General features: G+C 37.7%; 1 protein-coding gene across 1 annotated transcript in view; it reads right to left on the bottom strand.

The window, feature by feature from the left end:
* The window catches only part of C7 (complement C7), a gene marked incomplete at both ends in the record, with an annotated part of 43,422 nt that overhangs the window by 20,524 nt on the left and 2,446 nt on the right, over positions 1–20,452 (bottom strand). The window contains 7 exons of the mRNA XM_084232908.1: positions 4,508–4,751; positions 6,140–6,310; positions 10,665–10,803; positions 11,792–11,939; positions 13,576–13,717; positions 17,817–17,892; positions 19,587–19,642. Coding sequence (XP_084089034.1) covers positions 4,508–4,751; positions 6,140–6,310; positions 10,665–10,803; positions 11,792–11,939; positions 13,576–13,717; positions 17,817–17,892; positions 19,587–19,642 — 976 coding nt within the window. The remainder of the gene's footprint in view (positions 1–4,507; positions 4,752–6,139; positions 6,311–10,664; positions 10,804–11,791; positions 11,940–13,575; positions 13,718–17,816; positions 17,893–19,586; positions 19,643–20,452) is intronic.

Here is a 20,452-nt window from a genome sequence, read left to right as displayed (position 1 = left end):
TAAGTGGCCTGCATGCTTTCTCATCCTCATTATTAGTTATGTTTTTAATATACAAATAGTCGCCCTGGGGCCTCCCCCGTGGCATAGTGGTTGAGCGCTGGGTTGCGAAGTTGCCCACAGCCTGGGCAGCACCAGTTCGATCCCCGGCTGCGGGTGAGGGTCTCACATGGCACGCAGACCTCTCCTGCCGCCTGCTGCTCCCCTCAGCAGCATATTTCATCAGTCTGCCTGTTCTGCTCCCCACTCTGGCTCTGGTGAATTCTCTCACCCTCCCACGCTTCACTGTACCCAGTACTTGTATAAATAAATAAATCTTTAAAAAAAAAAACAAAAAAACAAAAACAAATAGTCGCCCTTTCAATGCACTATACCACAAAGTTCAGTCCCTTCACTATGTGAATCAGAATCACCTGGAGTGAATACAGATTTCTGGGCCCCAATTAAGATCTGCAAGAGAATAAGCCTTGAAACCAGCATTTCAACAGGTTCCCCGAGGTAATTCTCATGCCTACTAAAGTTTGAAAACCCTTAACTTTGAGTGGAGCCTCCCTGGTGGCCTAGGGGTTAAGTCGCTCCCCTCAGCAGGGTATTTCAGTAGAACTGCCTGTTCTGCTCCCGACTCTGTCTCTGGTGAGTCCTCTCACGCCCTCACCCCTGGCCTACATCCCAGTTCTTGTATGCATAAATGAATAAAATAAATATTTTAAAAAAAGGAAATCCTTGCCTTAAGTGGCATACCTGTTAATAAAAAAAAGTTCTAATATATCCATTTTTATATTGCTTTTTAGATCCGTAGCCTCCCTCCCCACACCCTGGGATTGCTCTTTCCCACACCCTGGGAGGCCTCTTCCCCAAGACAATCAGCCTGATGCGACAGGACAGTGAAGAGCCCAGACAGTGAAGGCAGATTTGAATCTGGTGCCTGTGTGATCTGGTTACATGTGATCTTGGGCAACCTCAATGTCCCTGCCTATAAAATGGGAATATAAATAATACCTAACTCTTTGGTTGGGGGAGTATACTGATTAATTTTTGTAAATCATTCACAATCGTCCTGGATATATGGTAAGTGCTATGTATTTGTTAAATACAAAATAAAATCAGTAAACACCTCCCAGTTGACAGCTCAGTTGACAACTGATGTCAACTTCTTCCCAAAACTCCCACCTCCACATGTTTCCAGATCATTATAGTTCCATCTTATCCGAAATTTTTCCTCTTCCTTTGTCATGTGAGCTCCATGAAAACAGACACTGTCTCTGGGATATTCACTGCAGTATCCCCAGTGCTTAGAACAATTCCTGACACATACTAATGGCCCCATAAATAGTTGATGAGTAAAATAGGTGAACAAGTAACTAGACCTGATTTTACTACCCTGTCTTCTTCCTTCCTGCATTCATCTACTAATGTTCTTCAAATCCCCATCTCCTCAAGTCAGTATTCACCTTCATCCCAATTTCAGCTGTCACCCAGGAGAACTTTTTTTTTCAATTGCATCTTTTTATTATACATTTCAGGTCACATTGTTTTATAACAGTGTATATGATTTAGGTGTATAGGTTCACACCTCTTTAGATGTATGTTACCACACCACACCCACCACCAAAGCACCAACCATCCTCCATCCTAGTCCACCATCCGGGAGAACTTTAGCTCTAATACTTTACCCATGGCCTCCTGCTATGCATTGCAATATGGCTTCCCTTCCTACCACAATAAGAATCTCTTCATTTTAAGGCATTTAAGTCTTAAAATCCAATCAAGAGACTGTCCTCCTCTTAACTTTCCCCTGGCATTTCTCTATGTTGATTTCTCCTCCTCATTATTTTCCATGTTACTGATTTTTCTGGTTCTTATCCTATGAGATTATTCCTTTTCATTCCCTCTTTTTTCTGCCCAACTTTACCTGTGCAATTTTTCATTTCATCACTCTCTGTGTTAAATCCTTTAATAGCATCGCTTGTCATCAGGAAGAAATTCAAACTCCTTTACATGGCATTGCAGAAAAAACTAAATCAGCTTATCCTTCCAATCCTTTCTTCAGTCACTCAAAGACAGCACAACGCCTTTCCTATCCTCTCTAGCACCACCAACATACTCAAAAGCTTTTAAATGCACTAAGCCTCCATGTCATAGAGTGTCCCTGAACTTTCACGTTTTAGTGTCACTTTCCTAGGCTTGTTTGGCAAGCTTATTCACAGGGGAGGAAGTCTGTAATATAAATGTCATGGAGGACATATTTATATTACACAGGAGACACCCAGCAAACTTCCACACTGCATGATGTCTCACTGCCATGGCATGTGAAAGAGAGATCAGAGGGAAAAAAAAAAAAAACCCAACAAAACCCCACAAATATATCAAAGACACAAAATAGAATATCTATGAAGTTCTTCAAGGCCAGGAATTAATCAGACGAGGATGGACAAGAAGCTTATAATAGAGAGCGACCCTCTCCCTCCCCCACACATCCTCCACCCTCCCCCACACACACTGTTCTCATTTACCTGAAGTGGATTTTAAGGCGTCTTTCAGATCCCCACATGATTGGCTTGAGGATGAAACAATAAAAAAATCGAAACTTGAAGAATCACATTTCTGCTCATCTATTGAACTGAGACCTGGAGGAAAAATTATAAGGTGCTTAATTTCCACATTTGTGGAAGAACTCCTTCGAGACAGTCAGGTGTGAGAGTGGGTATAAGAGGCTGCTCTCTACTGCTGTGGCAATCTAATCGAGAGTCATATGATGCATACACTTTCAGGTGCCCTGGAAGGATCAGGGATCAGAAAAAGGGATATTGCATTTTTGTTACTGAGTAAAATAATAGATAACAAGCGTAAAGTATAAATTTAGGGTTGGAACAAATGTTCAGCTAATTTAAGCATCTTTTAGCTTTGGCCAGAGAGGGAGAGAGGAGAGTTCCACAGGAGACAGTGGAGGAAGAAGAAATTGAACATCTTAAAGAGTGATATCTTTCAGCCAGAGGCAGTCAGCTTCTCAGACATAAAGCAAACAATTAAAAGTAGGAGTGTAGTGGCCTCCAGACTACCTACTGGAAACCCCAAAATCTAGGTTCTGGTTCTACAGTAACTTATTCTTAAAACACTTGTTCTACTGCTTCAATCTCCTCAGCTTTAACACCTCTCTGGTTCCTAACATTTCCGTTATATGACTTATACCCTTCTACGGTGATAGCCTCTACTCATTATCGAACGGAATTTAGCCATGCATTTTTAAAAAGGAGATCTGAAAATAATAATATGAAAATATATTTTTTCAAATAATTTTACTAGCTATATTTTAACACTCTCAATGTTTCTTAAAGAAACCTTACATCCCAGAAGCTTTAACCTAATTTTATTTAAATTAAAAATTTTTAGGAAGAACAGAACTGCTCTAGCATAAAAGAGTTACACAAAAAATACTCCTACCAACTTGAAAAGCTTTAAAATGTCCTTTCCATTTCTTTTAAGTGCCAACATTTTTTTATAAAGGGCAGTTAAACTGAGTTTAGATCAAGTCACTTGCTAAATTGATTTCCCAAAGAAATATTGCTTCTGGTGTTGCCATAAAAACCTGTACATGTGCATTTATTTCCAACCCGTGATGTTCAAAATGTTCAAATTTCATCAATTCTTATTGGTGAAAATTAACCCCAATGGAAAAATTAACCAAGGGAAACAGGTGTATATTAACACAAAATCTCCCCTGAATTTCATATCAGAACCTCTCCAGATTTGTAAGGAGTCTTGACTGAAAAGAAACAAGCTGAATAGGTGATTTGGAATACAGAAGAAAGTGTGGGCATCAAGGTTGAGAGTTTGAGTAGTAAAGGAGTAGACTAGTAAAGAACAAAGGTAAATAAAATACTTCTTTTTAAAAATTTTAATTTCTTCTGTATCAATAAATTCTTCATTAGTTTCCTCAATAAACATTATTTAATGTAAGAAAAAGGAAAGTTTAAAAGTATTCTAAAATCCAGGGCCTCCCTGATGGCACAAGGGGTTAAGATGCAACCTATGAAGCTATCCACAGCCACGACAGCATGAGTTCGATCCCGGGCCAAGGAGCTACCCACATGGCACAGCAGACCTCTCCTGACTTGCCCGCTGCTCCCCTCAGCAGTGTACGGTCAATCTGCCTGCTCTGTTCCCCACTCTGTCTCTGGTGAATCCCCATACTTCTGGCCTGTACCCCAGCTCTTGTATGCATAAATGGATAAATCTTTAAAAAAAAATGTATTCTACAATCCAATCAACACTCTCTGGAGGTAATCAGTAATGACAGTGGCTTAACTCACATTCCTGGGTCCGACCTAAAACAGCAGGCTAGCTTGTGAGATTTTGCATAGTGTATATAGCGGATTCTTGCAATATTGTACTCCTTTGCAGTTTAATCTCTACTTTTCATATTTTAAAGTTCTAAAGTTTAAGTTAACCGCATGTTTTCCCCATTAAAATCCCTACAGTGCTTCCATATAATAATTTTTTGATACTCTACCATGTTGTTTGAGTTTTTCTGAATCCAGATAAAATAGAACTTTGTATTCTCCTCCTAAGGACCCAGACTGCAGATAATGTGTCCCATACTGGTCAATTAATCTTCGGTAGGCACTATAGTCATATAGAGAGGGAAGGTAGGAGAGCTCCTTCCAGAATGGCTCAGCAAGTTGCAAAAACTCTGGATTGTTATTCCTAAACTGAGCCACTTCAACATTGTTCTGAACAACCAACAATTGATAACTCTGGAAAAAAGAAAAAGGAAAGGGAATTTGAGGTTGCATATAAAAAGACAATGAAAATAATTCCCTAGCCAACATTTCCATCAACTGCCACCTCCAATCAGCTGGCAATACATGAGTTTTTTAAATGAAAAAAGAAATTAGTTAATTAAAAAATTAATTAAAATTGTTTAAATTAATTCATTAATTTTAAAAATGTTAAAATGAAAAAATTTTGTTGTATGATAAAGTCTCTTCTGAGCTTACTAGCCACTTGACACAATCTAAGGCATTTTTGGAATTTCAAATAGTAATAATATCTGAGTGATGTCATGGGAATTTCTTTTACATATGCCTTTTAAATTTCAAAACCAAGATCTATGGCCTTATAACCCTGAATGCATTCAATCTTGTCAAAACTAAGTCGCTATGCCCTCCAACTAGAAAAAAAGAATCAACTTCATGAATTAAATAATGTCACAATTAGTATATGAAATAATGTGACCCTGCGATCCTCATCTGAGTCTGATTTATAGGTAGGGTGGCCATATATCTCCTATACTGGAATATTTACAACTTAAACCACATTACAATGAGGTCTTTTAAAAATTTCTTAAGCATATTTTAATGATGTCCAAAACCTATATCTATCTCATACCAAATCTTCATTTATGTGAACAATATAATATGGTAACAACAAATGTTTTCACAGCTTACATTTTCATATTCAGCTTCTTAGTCATAAAAGAAATAAAACCAATATTCTTTATACCTCCCTTGTGTGATTTATTAATCAAGTTACTGGCTTTGGGAATGAGACAAGGATATGAGGATGGTGAATGATGTGCAGTTTGCCTACGATGAAAGTTTTAGTTTTCAAAACAACCAAGTATCTAAAAATAAGTTTACCTTCTTCAGATGAAGATATGGGATCTCAAAAGTAATAAAATACTTTAAAATATTTTCATTTCATGTAACTTATTTTTTTAGATAAATTATTAATAGCATAATACAGCAATTAAGAGACAATCAAGTTTTTTTCTGATTTATAACTATGCAATCAAAGGAAGTAAGTTTCATATACCTTCTAAAAAAAGAGTTTAATGTTAGTGTTTTGGAAGCACATGTTAATTGGATTTTTTAATTACATATAATTTTTAAAATAGTAGCATTAGCTATCATGAATTAGAAATTTAGAACAGTTTTAACTAGATTTTCAAATAAAAATACTTTAATGAGAATTGAAAATATAAGAATACTATCAAAAAGAACTATGCTTTGAAAAAATATAAGATACTATTGCCTTAATTTTAAAAAATAAGAATTGATCCTTTTGGTGAATACCTTTTTGCTAAAGTTAAACATACATAAACCAGTAAATATGGGAAAGTGAATTAATATTGCATACTAACCTTTGTTTTATGGATTTCATTGGTATTTGAAGTATGACTCTTTGAAGAAGAGTGTGAAGAACTAAAAAGGGAGCTTTTGCTTCTAGATGAACTATAATCTGTCGATGTTTGCTTTACATAAGACCAACTACTGTTGTAAAATTCATAATTAAAATCATTATTTATTTTCACCTACAAAGAAAATGAAATATTGTACTATGACCAAATTAAGACCTTCGATATAACAAAGAATCTTGTCACAGATCTTTTAGAAAAGATACTTTATTTTTTTTAAAAAAAAGCTTTTTATTGACACAAAACAGTTATGAATTTTTAAGACCAGGCCTATGTGGGTAAAAAAGAATTAATTTAAAAGTTATTCTTTATTAAACAGGTGACATGGAATCAGTAAAGCAATCCCAGATGATTCACAAAATACATTTAATACAAATATCTTCCATTTTGCTTTAATGCCAATATTTAGCTCAGAAGTGAGCAAATTAACAAAGACACACTGATGGAAAACTACAAACAACTTGGCCCTTACTTTTTATGTAGCAAAGGACAGCAGATGATGGTGATATAAAGATGATGAAGCAACTGGATAGTGTAGATTTTTCTTTAGAATGTTCCAGATGATCCAACAGTGGGTTTAACTTTCTAATTTTTTTTGACATGAACAAATGCTAAAACTTGAATTTGTTCCTCTGCTAAATGATGACGAAAAAGTCATCCCAAAAGAATGTTAAAACAGACAACAGAATTGTCATATGTGGTTAATTGGGAAGCGATGACTTTAGCATTCAGGGAAGAGACAATAATGTTGTTTATCCTTTAGTTTATCACAGATCAAGAGTTAACATAAAATATCCTCAGAAAGCTGACAAGTAATATTAATATGGAAGCATCTAGTAGAAATAAGGGAGATGAAGTGAGCACACACACTTTTTCTAAAAAAGGACACCCTATTCAAAGGACGTATTAAATTGATTGACTGTTCCCTCTCTTGTAGCTTCAATTTTTCTTCCCCTACTGGGCTCATTCTTGTCAGTAATTATACATATTCTAATTTTCTGCCCAAGTCTAGTGGACTGTAAGAGCTCTATAGTCACACTTCTAGGGTTCTGATGCCATGTTTGTCATCCACTACCTTTATGAAGGTGGGTATTTAACATTTATTTGTTATAGTTTTTCAACTATAAAATAGAGATGATAGTAACCTTCTTGGGTTATTACAAGAAAAACAAATATCTGTTTAATTCACTTGAAACAGAGCTTAGTATATAAAGGCCTCTTAATATATGTTAGCTCTTTTGATCACTGATTCAAGCTATTCCTGATAAACAAAGTAAATTTCGAAATCTCAAATATTTGGGCTCATACCAACAGAGGCATCTGAGACACAGATAACTAAGCATTCGTTAAAATTGCCTTTCGGATATATTTATGTTACTCATTTGATGTGCACATAGAGTCTCTCTTCAAAATATATAATGAAGTGTCTTCGAAATCAAATATAGGAGGCTTCAGGAAGTTACTCATTTTTCTCTACCCTAATCTTTATTCACTCCCATCTGCAACTCATTACATGTTGAAAATAAACACAACTGTCTTTTAGCCAAGTGCACCATCCCAAAGCCCCCAGGGAGCAGGAATGTGCTTATGTTACAAAGTTTTCTGGTGGATGAAAAATATCCAAAAACAGAAAATTCACATGGTATCAAAGTAAGTAACTTACTCAGTAAGAAGCTAGCTTTGCCATGAACAAATGACAATTTTGATAACCAAACCTGTGACTTTAAGGAACATTGATTCTGTTTTGTGTTCACTAATGTTTATATTCCAACAAGTCAAGAGTCACCTTTTACCACATAGATAGCTGAATCCCCAGTGGTCCTAGGTCAGCGCTTATGGGCTAGGGAGGATATTCTCCATATCTATATCTGCATCAGGATTTAGCACTTCAATGATTGACTCTCTCCCTATTCTTCCACCTTGCTTCCCTCACGTTGGATCTTCAAAACATCTTTGTCCTTCATTCAGTAACAAGCTATAATTTTCCTTAACATCCACAAACACCTTCAGGTTTGGTAACTAGAAAGGCATTTCAGATGTCAATTCAAAAACTAAGCCAAGCTGCAGATAATGAATATCAGGATGATGCTGTTATTAAATTTTCCTTCTTCAGAAGTTGCAGATTTACAGCAGGTCTATCTTCCAACTACATCAGAAATTCTCTTCCTTATTATTTTCTCTGTTCTTTAACTTCCTAAATTTGACCCCCCAAAATTTTTATCTGCAATTCTTACCCTTGTAATTATGAAGGAATTATCAACATATTCTCCTACAAATAGGAGGGGGGGAAATATCTCTAGATGTCTAGCTCATATTCTCCCTTCTGACCAAAGGTTAAATTATGACCATATTATTCACCATATAGAATTTAGAACAAGTTAAAACAATATATTGTAAAATATATTGTAAATAGAGTGGAAAAATAAAGACAGTGAAGTCTAACTGCTCCAAACTCTACCATTAATTGACTTGCTGTCTTGGAGCAAATCAGCTAAAATCTTTGACTTCTACATGTATGAGATAGTAAAATACTACTTACCTTTCAAATATATTGTGAGGATTAAACCTATACAAATTGCTTAAAATAGAGCAGATGCACAGTAGACATTCAAAAAATTGAAGACTACAATTATTTTTAAGATAAATTTCTCTTTGCATTCTCATAATTCAAGAATTCTTAAATATAACTTGTTTTATTGTAAATTAGAAGATGGTGAATTTGCTATTTATAATCAAAGCTGCTCTCTGGAGAGGGTTAGTTTTGGGAAACAAAAGTTTCTTCTGTCTGAACCAAATAGTTTTGGTTTATAAATTTGGGAGTAATAAATGAGGAGCGGTGAACTGGAAATTTTGAGAGTTCTGGAAAGAAGGGAGGAAAGATCTTGGAAGAGGAGAGCAAAGCACACTGAAATAGGATGAAACTAGAAATTTCATTTTGTTGAAGCTGTGGAAAGACAATGTTTTAAGATGAAAATGCCAACTGTTTTGTTGAATGCTTTTGCACCACTGCCACAAAAAAATCTCTCCCTCTCCTTTATATTTCTCTAAATCTTTAGGAACATCCCCTAAGTTTAGCACATTTCATAGTAATACATTTTATGTGGAAATCAGGGAACAGGATGAGTTTAGAAGTATAAGATGAAATAGCATGCAAGAAGCAGAAGCCAGGAGTCAGAGGACACCTTGAGACCACAAGCAAAATTTAGAAGTCAGGCAACACTGATTATTGGCAAGGAGTAGAACACAAACTACACCAGTGGGGCATAAATTAATGATACAATCAAAGTTTATCCAAGATAAACTTTATCTAATTGGGCCTCCCTGGTGGTGCAGGGGTTAAGACGCAACCTATGGAGCTATCCGCAGCCTCTGCAGCATGAGTTCGATCCCTGGCCAGGGAGCCACCCAAATGGCGTAGCAGACCTCTCCTGTCTCGCCTGCTGCTTCCCTCAGCAGTGTATTTCAGTCAGTCTGCCTGTTCTGTTCCCCACTCTGTCTCTGGTGATCCTCTCATCCCCCCACACCTCTGGCCTGTACCCCAGTTCTTGTATGCATAAATAAATAAATCTTTACCCCCAAAAAAGGAAATAATTAATACAAAAATATAAGATCCTGTTTTCCTGGGGAGTGGGGGAGAGATGTGATCAGAGTGAGTTAGATGGAGCCTTACCAGTCACTGGCAGTGTCCTCCATCTTAATGTTGAGGTGAAGAGCATATATAAATGTTTGCTTTATTTTCATCAAAACCATATGTCTATGCTATTCACATACTTGTGAGCATGAAATATTTCACAAGTGGAAATCATCTTACCACCATCAATTAGAAATGCCTTTTTTTTAGACTTTTTTTTTTTTTAGATTTATTTATTTATTCACACAAGCCCTGGGTACAGTCAGAAGCGCGGGAGGGTGAGAGAACTCACCAGAGCCAGAGCAGGGAACAGAGCAGGCAAACTGACAAAGTACACTGCTGAGGGGAGCAGCGGGTGGCAGGAGAGGTCTGCACGCCATGTGGGACCCTCGCCTCACGCCAGGGATCAAACTGGCCCTGCAGAGGCTGCAGGCAGCCTCCCAACCCAGCGCTCAACCGCTGCGCCACCAGGGGAGGCCCAATTAGAAATGCTTTTTTAAGTGAAGTCACACTGGCTTTGGGAAGATGATTGTGACCAGCCACAGCCAGGGCCTTGAGTTTTACCGCCCACAAGTTCTGGGCCCACTTGGAAGATGGAGCTGAAATTGAGGCATAAAGATATTTCCACTTCAATGACACAAGTCTGAAAGCATTATTATCGGTACTTCAGGGTTAAAAAATGAGTGTACATTTTAAGACCATGTAAAACATTTATAAGATTTACCCACATTCAGGCAACAAGAAAATGTTCAACAAATAATAAAAAAATCAATATCATATAAATAATTGCTGGAAATAATTCGCAGGTTAGAAATAAATCAGATGAATGTAATAAGGTACCTGAAATGTGTAGGAGAGGATATTTCCACTCAGTCTGTAGAAGTGTTTTCCATCCCCACTAAACACCTTTCTGCATTGACCACCAAAGCTTTTAGTGTTGATGACTCTGTTCCTGAACTTGCCAGTGAGTGCATTGTAACTGTTTTTTAAAAATGGAATAAGGGAAGAACAAAAGGCAGTTAAAAACCAGAACTAGCACTTGCTGAAAAAGGCATCATTAGAGAACTCTAGAAAGTTTTCAAATACATTAGTTAGGCATCTCTTCAAGAATGTTCAGATAAAGAGAACAGCATCATAATGCACACCATACATTATCCAACTTCCCCTGCCTGGGGAAGTTACAACAGGGTGTTGGGAAAAGTCAACACCATTTCAGGCTATGAACGTTTTGGGGAAACACAAAGTCCTTTTGCAGCTATGCCAACAGTTAGTTTGACTAGAATCTATAGATAAAACCAATGCAATTAAGATCACTCTTGAAAACAGAGAGCTGTCTTATTAAATTTTCAAATTGCCTCTTAGTAAGGTGGGCAGTATACTCTTTAGAGTCATTTTACCATTTCTCTGTTAATGAACTTTAAAATGTTATAGAAAAATGACATCTATCACTTAAAATATATTATTTTAAAGCCTTACAACCTTTGGTCAGGTGACCTTTAAAAGTTTCTTAGAATTCTCTTTGAAAAGACAAATAAGATTTTCCCAACTGCACTTGGAAACAAAAATTTCCAGCTAGTTTAAACCCATGTAACTGAGTCTTTCTCTCCTTCTCTCTCTCTCTCTCTCTCCCTCTCTCTCTCTCTGTCCCACCACCACACCCCTCATTGGGCAGCCACCCCCAAGACTGAGGGGTTTCTCTAGATGCAAGAATTTTAATACCAAAACTGTCATTCCAGGGACAATTGATCACTTTAAATTTTACCAAATACATACATGTGTATATACATATAAACACGCAGGTATGCAGATATGAATCTTAAAAAGTGTTTCAGGCTGTGGAACTCTGAGTCAATTATTTGGCTGTTAGGTGATATGTTATTACACTTACCAAACTAGAAAAAAATACACAAAGCAAAATTAAAAACCATACCTCATCAACATGGATGGGAGACTGCCCAGCACCTTACCCATTTCCAGTAAGTTCTATATTGGGAGGAGGTTTGTCGATGTCACAGGAAAGAATACTTTCTAAGTCCTCACATTTGTCTTCATCAGCACTATCTTCTTCACAGTCAGAATCTCCATTGCAAACCAAAGATTTGCTAATGCACTGACCTGAACTCAAGAAAAGCCACCACACAAAAATTAGAGAAGGGAAACAGTGCTCAGAATCAAAAAGGTTTCCCCTTCCCACCTCGGTCCCACACTGCACTGATATTGTAATGTGAGGTTGAGCTAAATCCTCAGTGTGTCCAAGGAATATTTGGTCCTCATTTTGAAATATACAAAATTGTTTCTGGGACCTACCTGGTGGTTCAAGGGGTTAAGACCCAGTACTATGAAAATATCCTCAGCCACTGCAGCAGAGTTTGATCTCTGGCCAGGGAGCTACCCACATGGCACAGCAGTCTGCTCCTGTCTGGGCTGCAGCTCCCTTCAGCAGTGTATTTCAGTTGATCCATCTGTACTGCTCCACACCATCTCTGGTGAATCCTCTAACCCCCCACAGCTCTGGCCTACACCCCAGCTCTAGTAAGCATAAATAAAAAAAATCTTTTTAAAAAAAATGTTTCTGACCTCAGCTAGACACAAAATTCAAAATGGAACCTAAATTCAAATTCCAGATTCTTACCCATAATCATCAAATAACTTATCTTAATCCTCCAAAATTCATACCATGCAAGCCACTGGGAAAACAGATGGCCTCTTGCCCTTCAACTTTCTATTTCTTTTTTTTTTTTTCAACTTTCATTTCTTCTCTATAATACTGGTCAAGTGGCAAAAGTCCTGCCTTTGTGATTTAGATGTATAAGCTTTGAGAGCATGGGAACTAGACTAAAGGTTAAAAACCTCAACATTTCTTTAATATCTACTGCGCAAGATACTCTTCCAAATATTGGGGTACAAATGTGAATAAAAATGGTGAGGGTACAAATAGGAAAAATAAGTCAGTCTGTCCATCCCCCCCCCTCAAATGCAGACATCTTGCCTTGCATTTGAGAGAATGATAGCTGAGTGTGTGATTGATGTGCAATAAAAAATCCTACAGATAAGGGCCTCCCTGGTGGCACAGGGGTTAAAGACAGTACAATCAACCTATTGCCAGCCACTGCAGCACGAGTTTGATCCCCAGCCAGGGAGCAACCCACAAAGTGCGGCAGACCTCTCCTGCCTATCCCACTGCTGCACTCAGCAGTGTATTTCAGTGGATCTGCCGGTTCTGCTCCCCACTCTTTCTGGTGAAGCCTCTCACCCTCGCACCTCTGGTCTACATCCCAGTTCTTGTATGCATAAATAAATCTTTTTTCTTTTCTTTTATTTTTTTTTTAGATATATTTATTTATTTATTTATACAAGCACTGGGTACAGTGAGAAGTGCGGGAGGGTGAGAGAATTCACCAGAGCCAGAGGGGAGAGCAGAGCAGGCAGAAGGACCGAAGTACACTGCTGAGGGGAGCAGCGGGCGGCAGGAGAGGTCTGCGTGCCATGTGGGACCCTCGCCCGGTGGCCGGGGAGCAGCCGGGGATCGAACCGGCGCTGCAGAGGCTGCGGGCAGCTTCGCAACCCAGCGCTCAACCGCTGCACCATGAGGGAGGCCCAATAAATCTTTTTAAAAATCCTACTGATATTTGAGTAAAATTAAGGTACAGACAATATAAATCCAGTAAAATTCAACAAATGAATACTAAGCAAGATAGCCAAAATGCATTTGAATTCACACTCTCTATGCCAGACATACAGAAACAAATACCTGAAAAACATCTGAAACGGTCTCCACATCCTTCTTCTATTGGACAACCACGTACAGGTTTACATGATTGTGTTTCAAAAGCACTTCCAACACAAGCATGGCCCCCATACTGCCCATAAACAGCGACTGACCGCCTGCGAGTCTAAATACAAAACAGGTAGTGCTTTTCAGTAACTCAAATTTTCTTTACATGAGAAATAAAATCCAAGGAAAATTAATATACTTGGGGAAATAATGTTTAAGAAATTTCTCTGGGGCCTCCTTGGTGGAGCAGGGGTTAAAATCCCAGCACTATGAAGCTATGGCCAGCCACTGGGGCATGAATTCCATCCCTGGCCAGGGAACTAACCCACATGGCACAGCAGACCTCTCCTGTCTCATCTGCTGCTCCCCCCAGCAGTGTAGTTCAGTCACCTGTTCTGCTCCCCACTCTGTCTCTGGTGAATCCTCTCACCCCCACATCTCTGGCCTACACCCTAGTTCTTCTTCACACACACAAAATAAAAATAAAAATAAATAAAGCCATTTCCGGAACATCACTTTAAAAAAACAAAAAACCTCCAAAATCAATGAACCCACAGATACACTTGTCCTTGAGTCCAGTGAACTTGGGGTTTATGTATCAAGTGCTCCCAACAACATATTTTTAATTCTATATATGTGAACAATGAAAGAAATTTAGTGAATCTTTAAGAAATTAACCTGAGTTAACTATAGATACCTAAACAAATATAGAATGATTAATATAATGACTAACAATATAGAATGACTAATGTTTTTCTCAGTGCATACAATAGCTAATTAGAGAAGATGAAATGGATTTTGCTTGGGAGAGAGTAAAGTTTCAAGGAAGGAAGATGGAGAAAGAGCTGGAGAAACCTTTAGAAAAGTGTTGGCAGTTGATACACACTGAACCTTAACGTCTTCTTCAGGAAGGCAAGGCAAGAAAAAACAATCCAGAGAGAGAAATATGCTAATATGGTGGTTAAATTGACCACACAGAAGCCTAAATACCCCAAAAGTGAAGCTGTATCTACAACAAAATTTCACTTAGACTATCAAAATCACTAACCTCTGATCTGGGACATTTATCTAAGGCAAAAACCTCTAGTGGGAGGGGAGAAGAAAGCATGGAAAAATTGAGAAAATCATCAAACCAAATGAGAAATTTACAACTCATCTGTCCTAAATTTCATTTAATCAATATGAAGACATGTATCTAGTGTTTAAACCGAAAGATCTACAAAATCCTTTTCCTCCCCAGTGGTGATCAAGAGTGTCTTTTAAGCCTCTTCCTGTGCTCACCTTTTCCCTATTAATGGGAAAGAACAAAAATTGAGATTCCTGGGACTTTAAACCTTGAGCAAAAGCCAATATGGAGCACCTTATATATAAACCAGTGTTGAATTTATTTTCATCTCCCCTAAATTGGATTAGTTGGGGTGATTCCTTGGGACATAAGGTCACGGTAATGTAATTTGAACTCAGCAGTAGAGAGTCAGGAGGGACCTGACTTTGGCCCTACCATTGTGTCTGAGTAGAGGATCCATGGAGAACGGAGTGGGGAATGGAACTCAGCACAATTTTTTGATAAGCTTTTAACTTCAGTTTTCATTGATACAGATGTCTCTCATGTGTGAATTATTAATTTGTTTTTTTTTTTTTCCTGAGGTCCCAAAGCACAGATTGTGTTGCTTGTATAAGTAGTGTTTTTCCCTCCCATGCACGGGGATGACCTTGATGGCCAACTACGCTCTGCAATCTCATTCTCACCTGTCAAATTCTGATCTTATGACCGCTTTCATTTTCACACTTGTCTCTTTCTGAATGAAAATTCTGATTGTTAATCTAGGCATGTGCCGATGCATGATGACTTTCACTCAAAGACCAAAACCACTGAAATGAAAAATCTTTTCTATCGACTTCAGTTGAATGTCTTTACTTAATCTATTTTTAAATTTTAAAAATCTTTCATGTGATTGCGGTTTGTTGGACTTTCGCCTTGTTATTCATGTACCTGTTTGTATTAAGAGTTGTCATTCAATAGGGGAACCAAATAAGACATGGGGGGGGGATTATAATGATACAAAACAAAACAAAAACAAATGGACAATTATAAACCAGAGACATCCTGCAGGGGAGGAGCAGGGAGAGGGATCAAAAGGAGGGAGGGAGGGGCACAGGGGACTGAGGTGATGGTGCATGGGTGCATTGGGGAAGGAAACTCTATGGGGACCATGGGGACCACACTGGGGTAGGGGGAGAAAGCAAACACTGTTTAAAAATGAACAATGATGTGAAAAATAAAGAGTTTCATTCATTATATTTGCAGAAGCCACATTCACATTTGTGTAGCTCATTTTATAAATACCGTTCATGGAGACTAAATAAATGTTTGGCATTAATGATGATCATCATGATGCTTCAAAATAGAAATTATCTTCTATAATATGGTCCTATTACTGAAATAATTTAAAATATCATTTTAAATATATATTTTTATCTAAGCTGAACTACCTTAAACTATTTAACCATTCACATATTCAGAACATTTGAAACATATTTCTAAGAATTTAGTCTAAGAAAATAATCAGAAAAAAGGACAGATATCTATGCATAAAAGTATTGATTAAAGTTAACTTTATGGGGCCTCCCCAGTGGCACAGGCAGTTGAGCGCTGCACAGTGCAGCTGTCCGCAGCCTCTGCAGTGCCGGTTCGATCCCCGCCGGACTCAGAGCAACGCACATGGCAAGCAAAACTCTCCTGTCTCACGTGCTGCTCCCCTCAGCAGTGTATTTCAGTCAATCTGCCTGTTCTGTTCCCCACTCTTCCTCTGGTGAATCCTCTCACCCTCCCGTGCATCTGACCGGTGCCCCGGCTCTTGTATAAATAAAAAATAAATAAATAAAGTTAACTTTATGATTATAAAATATGTAAATAACCCAAATGTCAAGCAATAGGAAAGTGGATAATTAGAATAAGTTTAATCAAATGACAGAACATAATAAAAGTGTAAAATTCATGTATAATATTAGGTTAAAATAAAATGCAAAACTATGATCAAATAATCCTATTTTTGGAAATTAGAACCTCACAGAGAGAAAATAAATTGAAAGAATAGTTGCCAGGTAACAGATTTCTCCTGTCTCACCCACTGCTTCTCTTAGCAGTGTGTTTCAATAAATCTTCCTGTTCTGTTCTCCATTCTGTCTCTGGTAAATTCTTTCACCCTCCTCGCCTCTGGCCTACACCTTAATTCTTTCCTACACTCTTCTCCACAACCATAGAGCGTTTCTGTGTGGTGGTGTAGTATGATTTTAAGTAGGGTTAACTTCAAAAAAAAAAAAAAAGAATTGCCAAAATTATGGTATCTTTTTTCAAAATTATTGTATATTGATTTCTTCTACGTAGTAGAATCACAAGTAGTAGAATCACAAAATCACAAGTATTTTTAGAAGTCCTCTAAAATCTCCATATTGTCTTATATTTTATTTATGCTGCTTAGGAATTAAATATAAAACACTGTACAATGTTTGACTTTTGAAGATCACTCACTATCTGTTTGGTAAAACAAAATAGTCATTTTGCTACTTGTTAGCGTTTATTTCAAGGGAGAAGGAAAATGGAGATATATGAAGCAGATTTTGAATTATCTACCCACTTCATTTCATGTTATTCTTATTTCTCTACTAATTAAAAAAAGTAAATTGCTTTTAACTTTTATCCCATGTATATTTCTAGGCTCACATGTAAGATTTCAAAAAGTCCCACAAGAAAAATAAGAGTACAGAAATTACTTTATGCGAACATTAATTGTTAAGTAAGCTACACCTTTTCCCCTTCAAAATTACTAATTATATTTTCGAGAAACCTAAAAAATAACATTCAAAAGCCAATGCTGTTTTGTCCACACTAAGCTGTTACTGTGTAAAAAATAAGAAACACAGGGCTTCCCCGGTGGCGCAGCGGTTGAGCGTTGGGTTGGGAAGCTGCCCGCAGTCTCTGCATCGCCAGTTCGATCCCCGGCCACCGGTGAGGGTCCCGCATGGTTCTCAGACCTCTCCTGCCACCTGCTGCTCCCCCCAGCAGTGTACTTCAGTCCTTCTGCCTGTTCTGCTCCCTGCTTTGGCTCTGGTGAATTCTCTCACCTTCCCACGCTTCTGACTGTACCCAGTGCTTGTATAAATAAATAAATCTTTAAAAAAAAAATAAGAAACACAAAGTTTTGACATGATCCCACCTGAGTCTTGGTGCAGCCATTGCATTCTGACCATGGGCCATAGGAATTCCACTGGCAATTGATTGGAGATGAGGCACTATCAAATTGTCATCATATAGCATGTGGAGAAATAAAAGAGAGGAATACAAAGAATAGTAAAATGTAGTTCAAAATTACTTCACATTTTTTTCCTAAAAAGTATCAGAAGTATCCTAAATATAAAAAAAAAAATATGTGAGCTGGACCACATTTTTTAGAGACTAACATATATATATATATATATATATATATATAACATACCAGGAACTATTGAGATATTTCGAGTTGTGGATTAATAGAGGGCAGGGTAAAGACACAGACATATAAACTATAATCATATTCTAGTGATGCTATCACAAACCATCATAATAATGCAATCATAGTCCATAGTACGACATATTTAATGTCATAGATTTCCTACCAGAAACATGTACAGTCTGATGTGTAATGGAAATACAAATAAATGTGTGTTCAGAAAAAGGAGGATATGTGAGAAAATATATTGGAGGATGTTATTAAGACTGTTAAAGGAATTTTGAAGGATGAACTGAAGTTATACAGAAATTCTTAACTGAGAGAAGAAGCATTAAAAGATCTTAGAAGTGGGAAACCAAACTGACAAAGGCTTCATGGACAGGACTATACTTCTAGATGTTCCTCCTATTCATTCCACCCAAACAGGAACAATTTGTGCCAAAACGATTCCACTCAAATAAAATATGCAGAAAATGGAGAGCTGATTCTCACATAGTGCTGGATTCAGGTTATGTCAAAGAGGTCATCATGTCACTTGGTCCTAAGAGATTCAGGAGGGCCACCTGAAACCCTTACAAGGGGTAAGGAGCAAGACTGTGTATTACTGATTTTCAAGCACATTACCCGCCTGGCAGACATCTTATGTTAATGGGATTAACACTGATCTTGAGCCTTTTGAAAGTAGGAAGTCCATGTTGTAGCCTGTGTGCCTTAGGGGCTTTTCTGGAACCAAATTTACAAACCTGTAGTCTTGATCTGGCACCAATAGTCCAACTGCCTTAGAATTTTTGACCCTTAGACAATCTGAGCATTGTACTATTTGCATTATTTTGTGTTCCAGGAACAGGCATGTTTAGGAAACATGCCTTAGGGAGGGAAGCTGCTTGGCCACTCTGCCCCATGCTCCCCTCACACTGTCCAGTCCTCTCAAAGAGCCTGTATCACATTGTACCGAAGTGAGCTATTTCAAGACCAGAATCACACAGTGGACTCTCAGAACTGTCTTGCTTCTTTTTGTGTGCCCAGTCACTAGTAAAAGTCCTGACACATATTCCGATAATTTCGTAAAATAAACTGACCTGATCCTGTCCCATCAAAGAGTGAAATGGTCACAAGCCATGGATAAATGATACAGCTTTTTCCTAGGTCTCAAGAGCTATAAAATTGTTTTCTTTAAAAAACTCAACTTTTGAAATCCAAACAATGCTTTGTGAGGACTATATTTAAAAAGCACATTCTGTCTTAAGATGTGTTAGAGCATTCTCTGAATTACAGATAAAAGCTTGGTGCTGGGATGAGTAGAAAACAAAATAAAAATAAAAGCAAGAATAAGACATGTTTTGCCTTTTTTTTTTAAATGTGGAAAGATGAAAGTGTTGTTGGAGGGATAAACATGCTCAGATTGAAGTGTAAAAAATTAGACCATTCTAAACAATTTCCTAAAAATAGAAGAAATAATTTTTATTAATATCTACACACAATCCAAAAATGTTTTACCTTGAAAATATTTCAAATTCTCCTATAAATCCCATCAAGATGAATAAGCTTATTGCCTGGGTAGAAGAAAACAACAAGGCATTATTTTAGCTTGCATATCTTTAATGAGTTGAAAATGAATACATCTGTACAAGTCAGGTTTGTGAGTTGGGAATATAAAGAGTAAAGAACCACAGAGAAGGCTAGATGACTGCCTTTAAATAAAAGTCTAGTATAAGGGCCTCCCTGGTGGCGCAAGAGGTTAAGATACAACCTATGAAGCTATCCACAGCCACTGCAGCACAAGTTTAATCCCCCAACTAGCCAGGGTAGATCCCCTGGCTGGCCAGGGAGCTATCCACATGGTGCAGCAGACCTCTCCTAGGGGTTAGTCTCCTCTCCTGTCTCGCCTGCTGCTCCCCTGAGCAGTGTATTTCAGTAGATCTGCCTGTTCTGCTCCCCACTCTGTCTCTGGTGAATCCTCTCCCCCCCCACCTCTGGCCTACACCCCTGTTGTTGTATGCATAAATAAATAAAAATAAATCTTTTAAAAAATACAAGGCAAAGTAATAGATATCACATTAATTCTAATGTTGTAGGGTTACTTGATATCCTAGCATAATATAAAACAAATTAAGATTGTAATTTGTGTTTAATTTTTAATTATTTAACTCATGAATGCCTGAGTTATTTGAGACCTAGATCTCCAGTATTTATCTTTCTCCTGATTTATTTCACTCAGCAAGGTCCCCTCCAGTTTCATGCACGTTGTCTCACATGCCGTGATTTCATTTCCTTTCATTGTTGAGTAGTAATCCATTGGGGATGGGGATAAGGGGTGCAGGGACCCAGAAGTCTCTGGTGGAGGATTATGGGTGATTATGGAG

The sequence above is a fragment of the Talpa europaea genome (assembly GCF_964194135.1).
Source record: "Talpa europaea genome assembly, chromosome: 5".
Lineage (NCBI taxonomy): Eukaryota > Metazoa > Chordata > Mammalia > Eulipotyphla > Talpidae > Talpa > Talpa europaea.
This window is presented reverse-complemented; position numbering and strand designations above follow the sequence as displayed.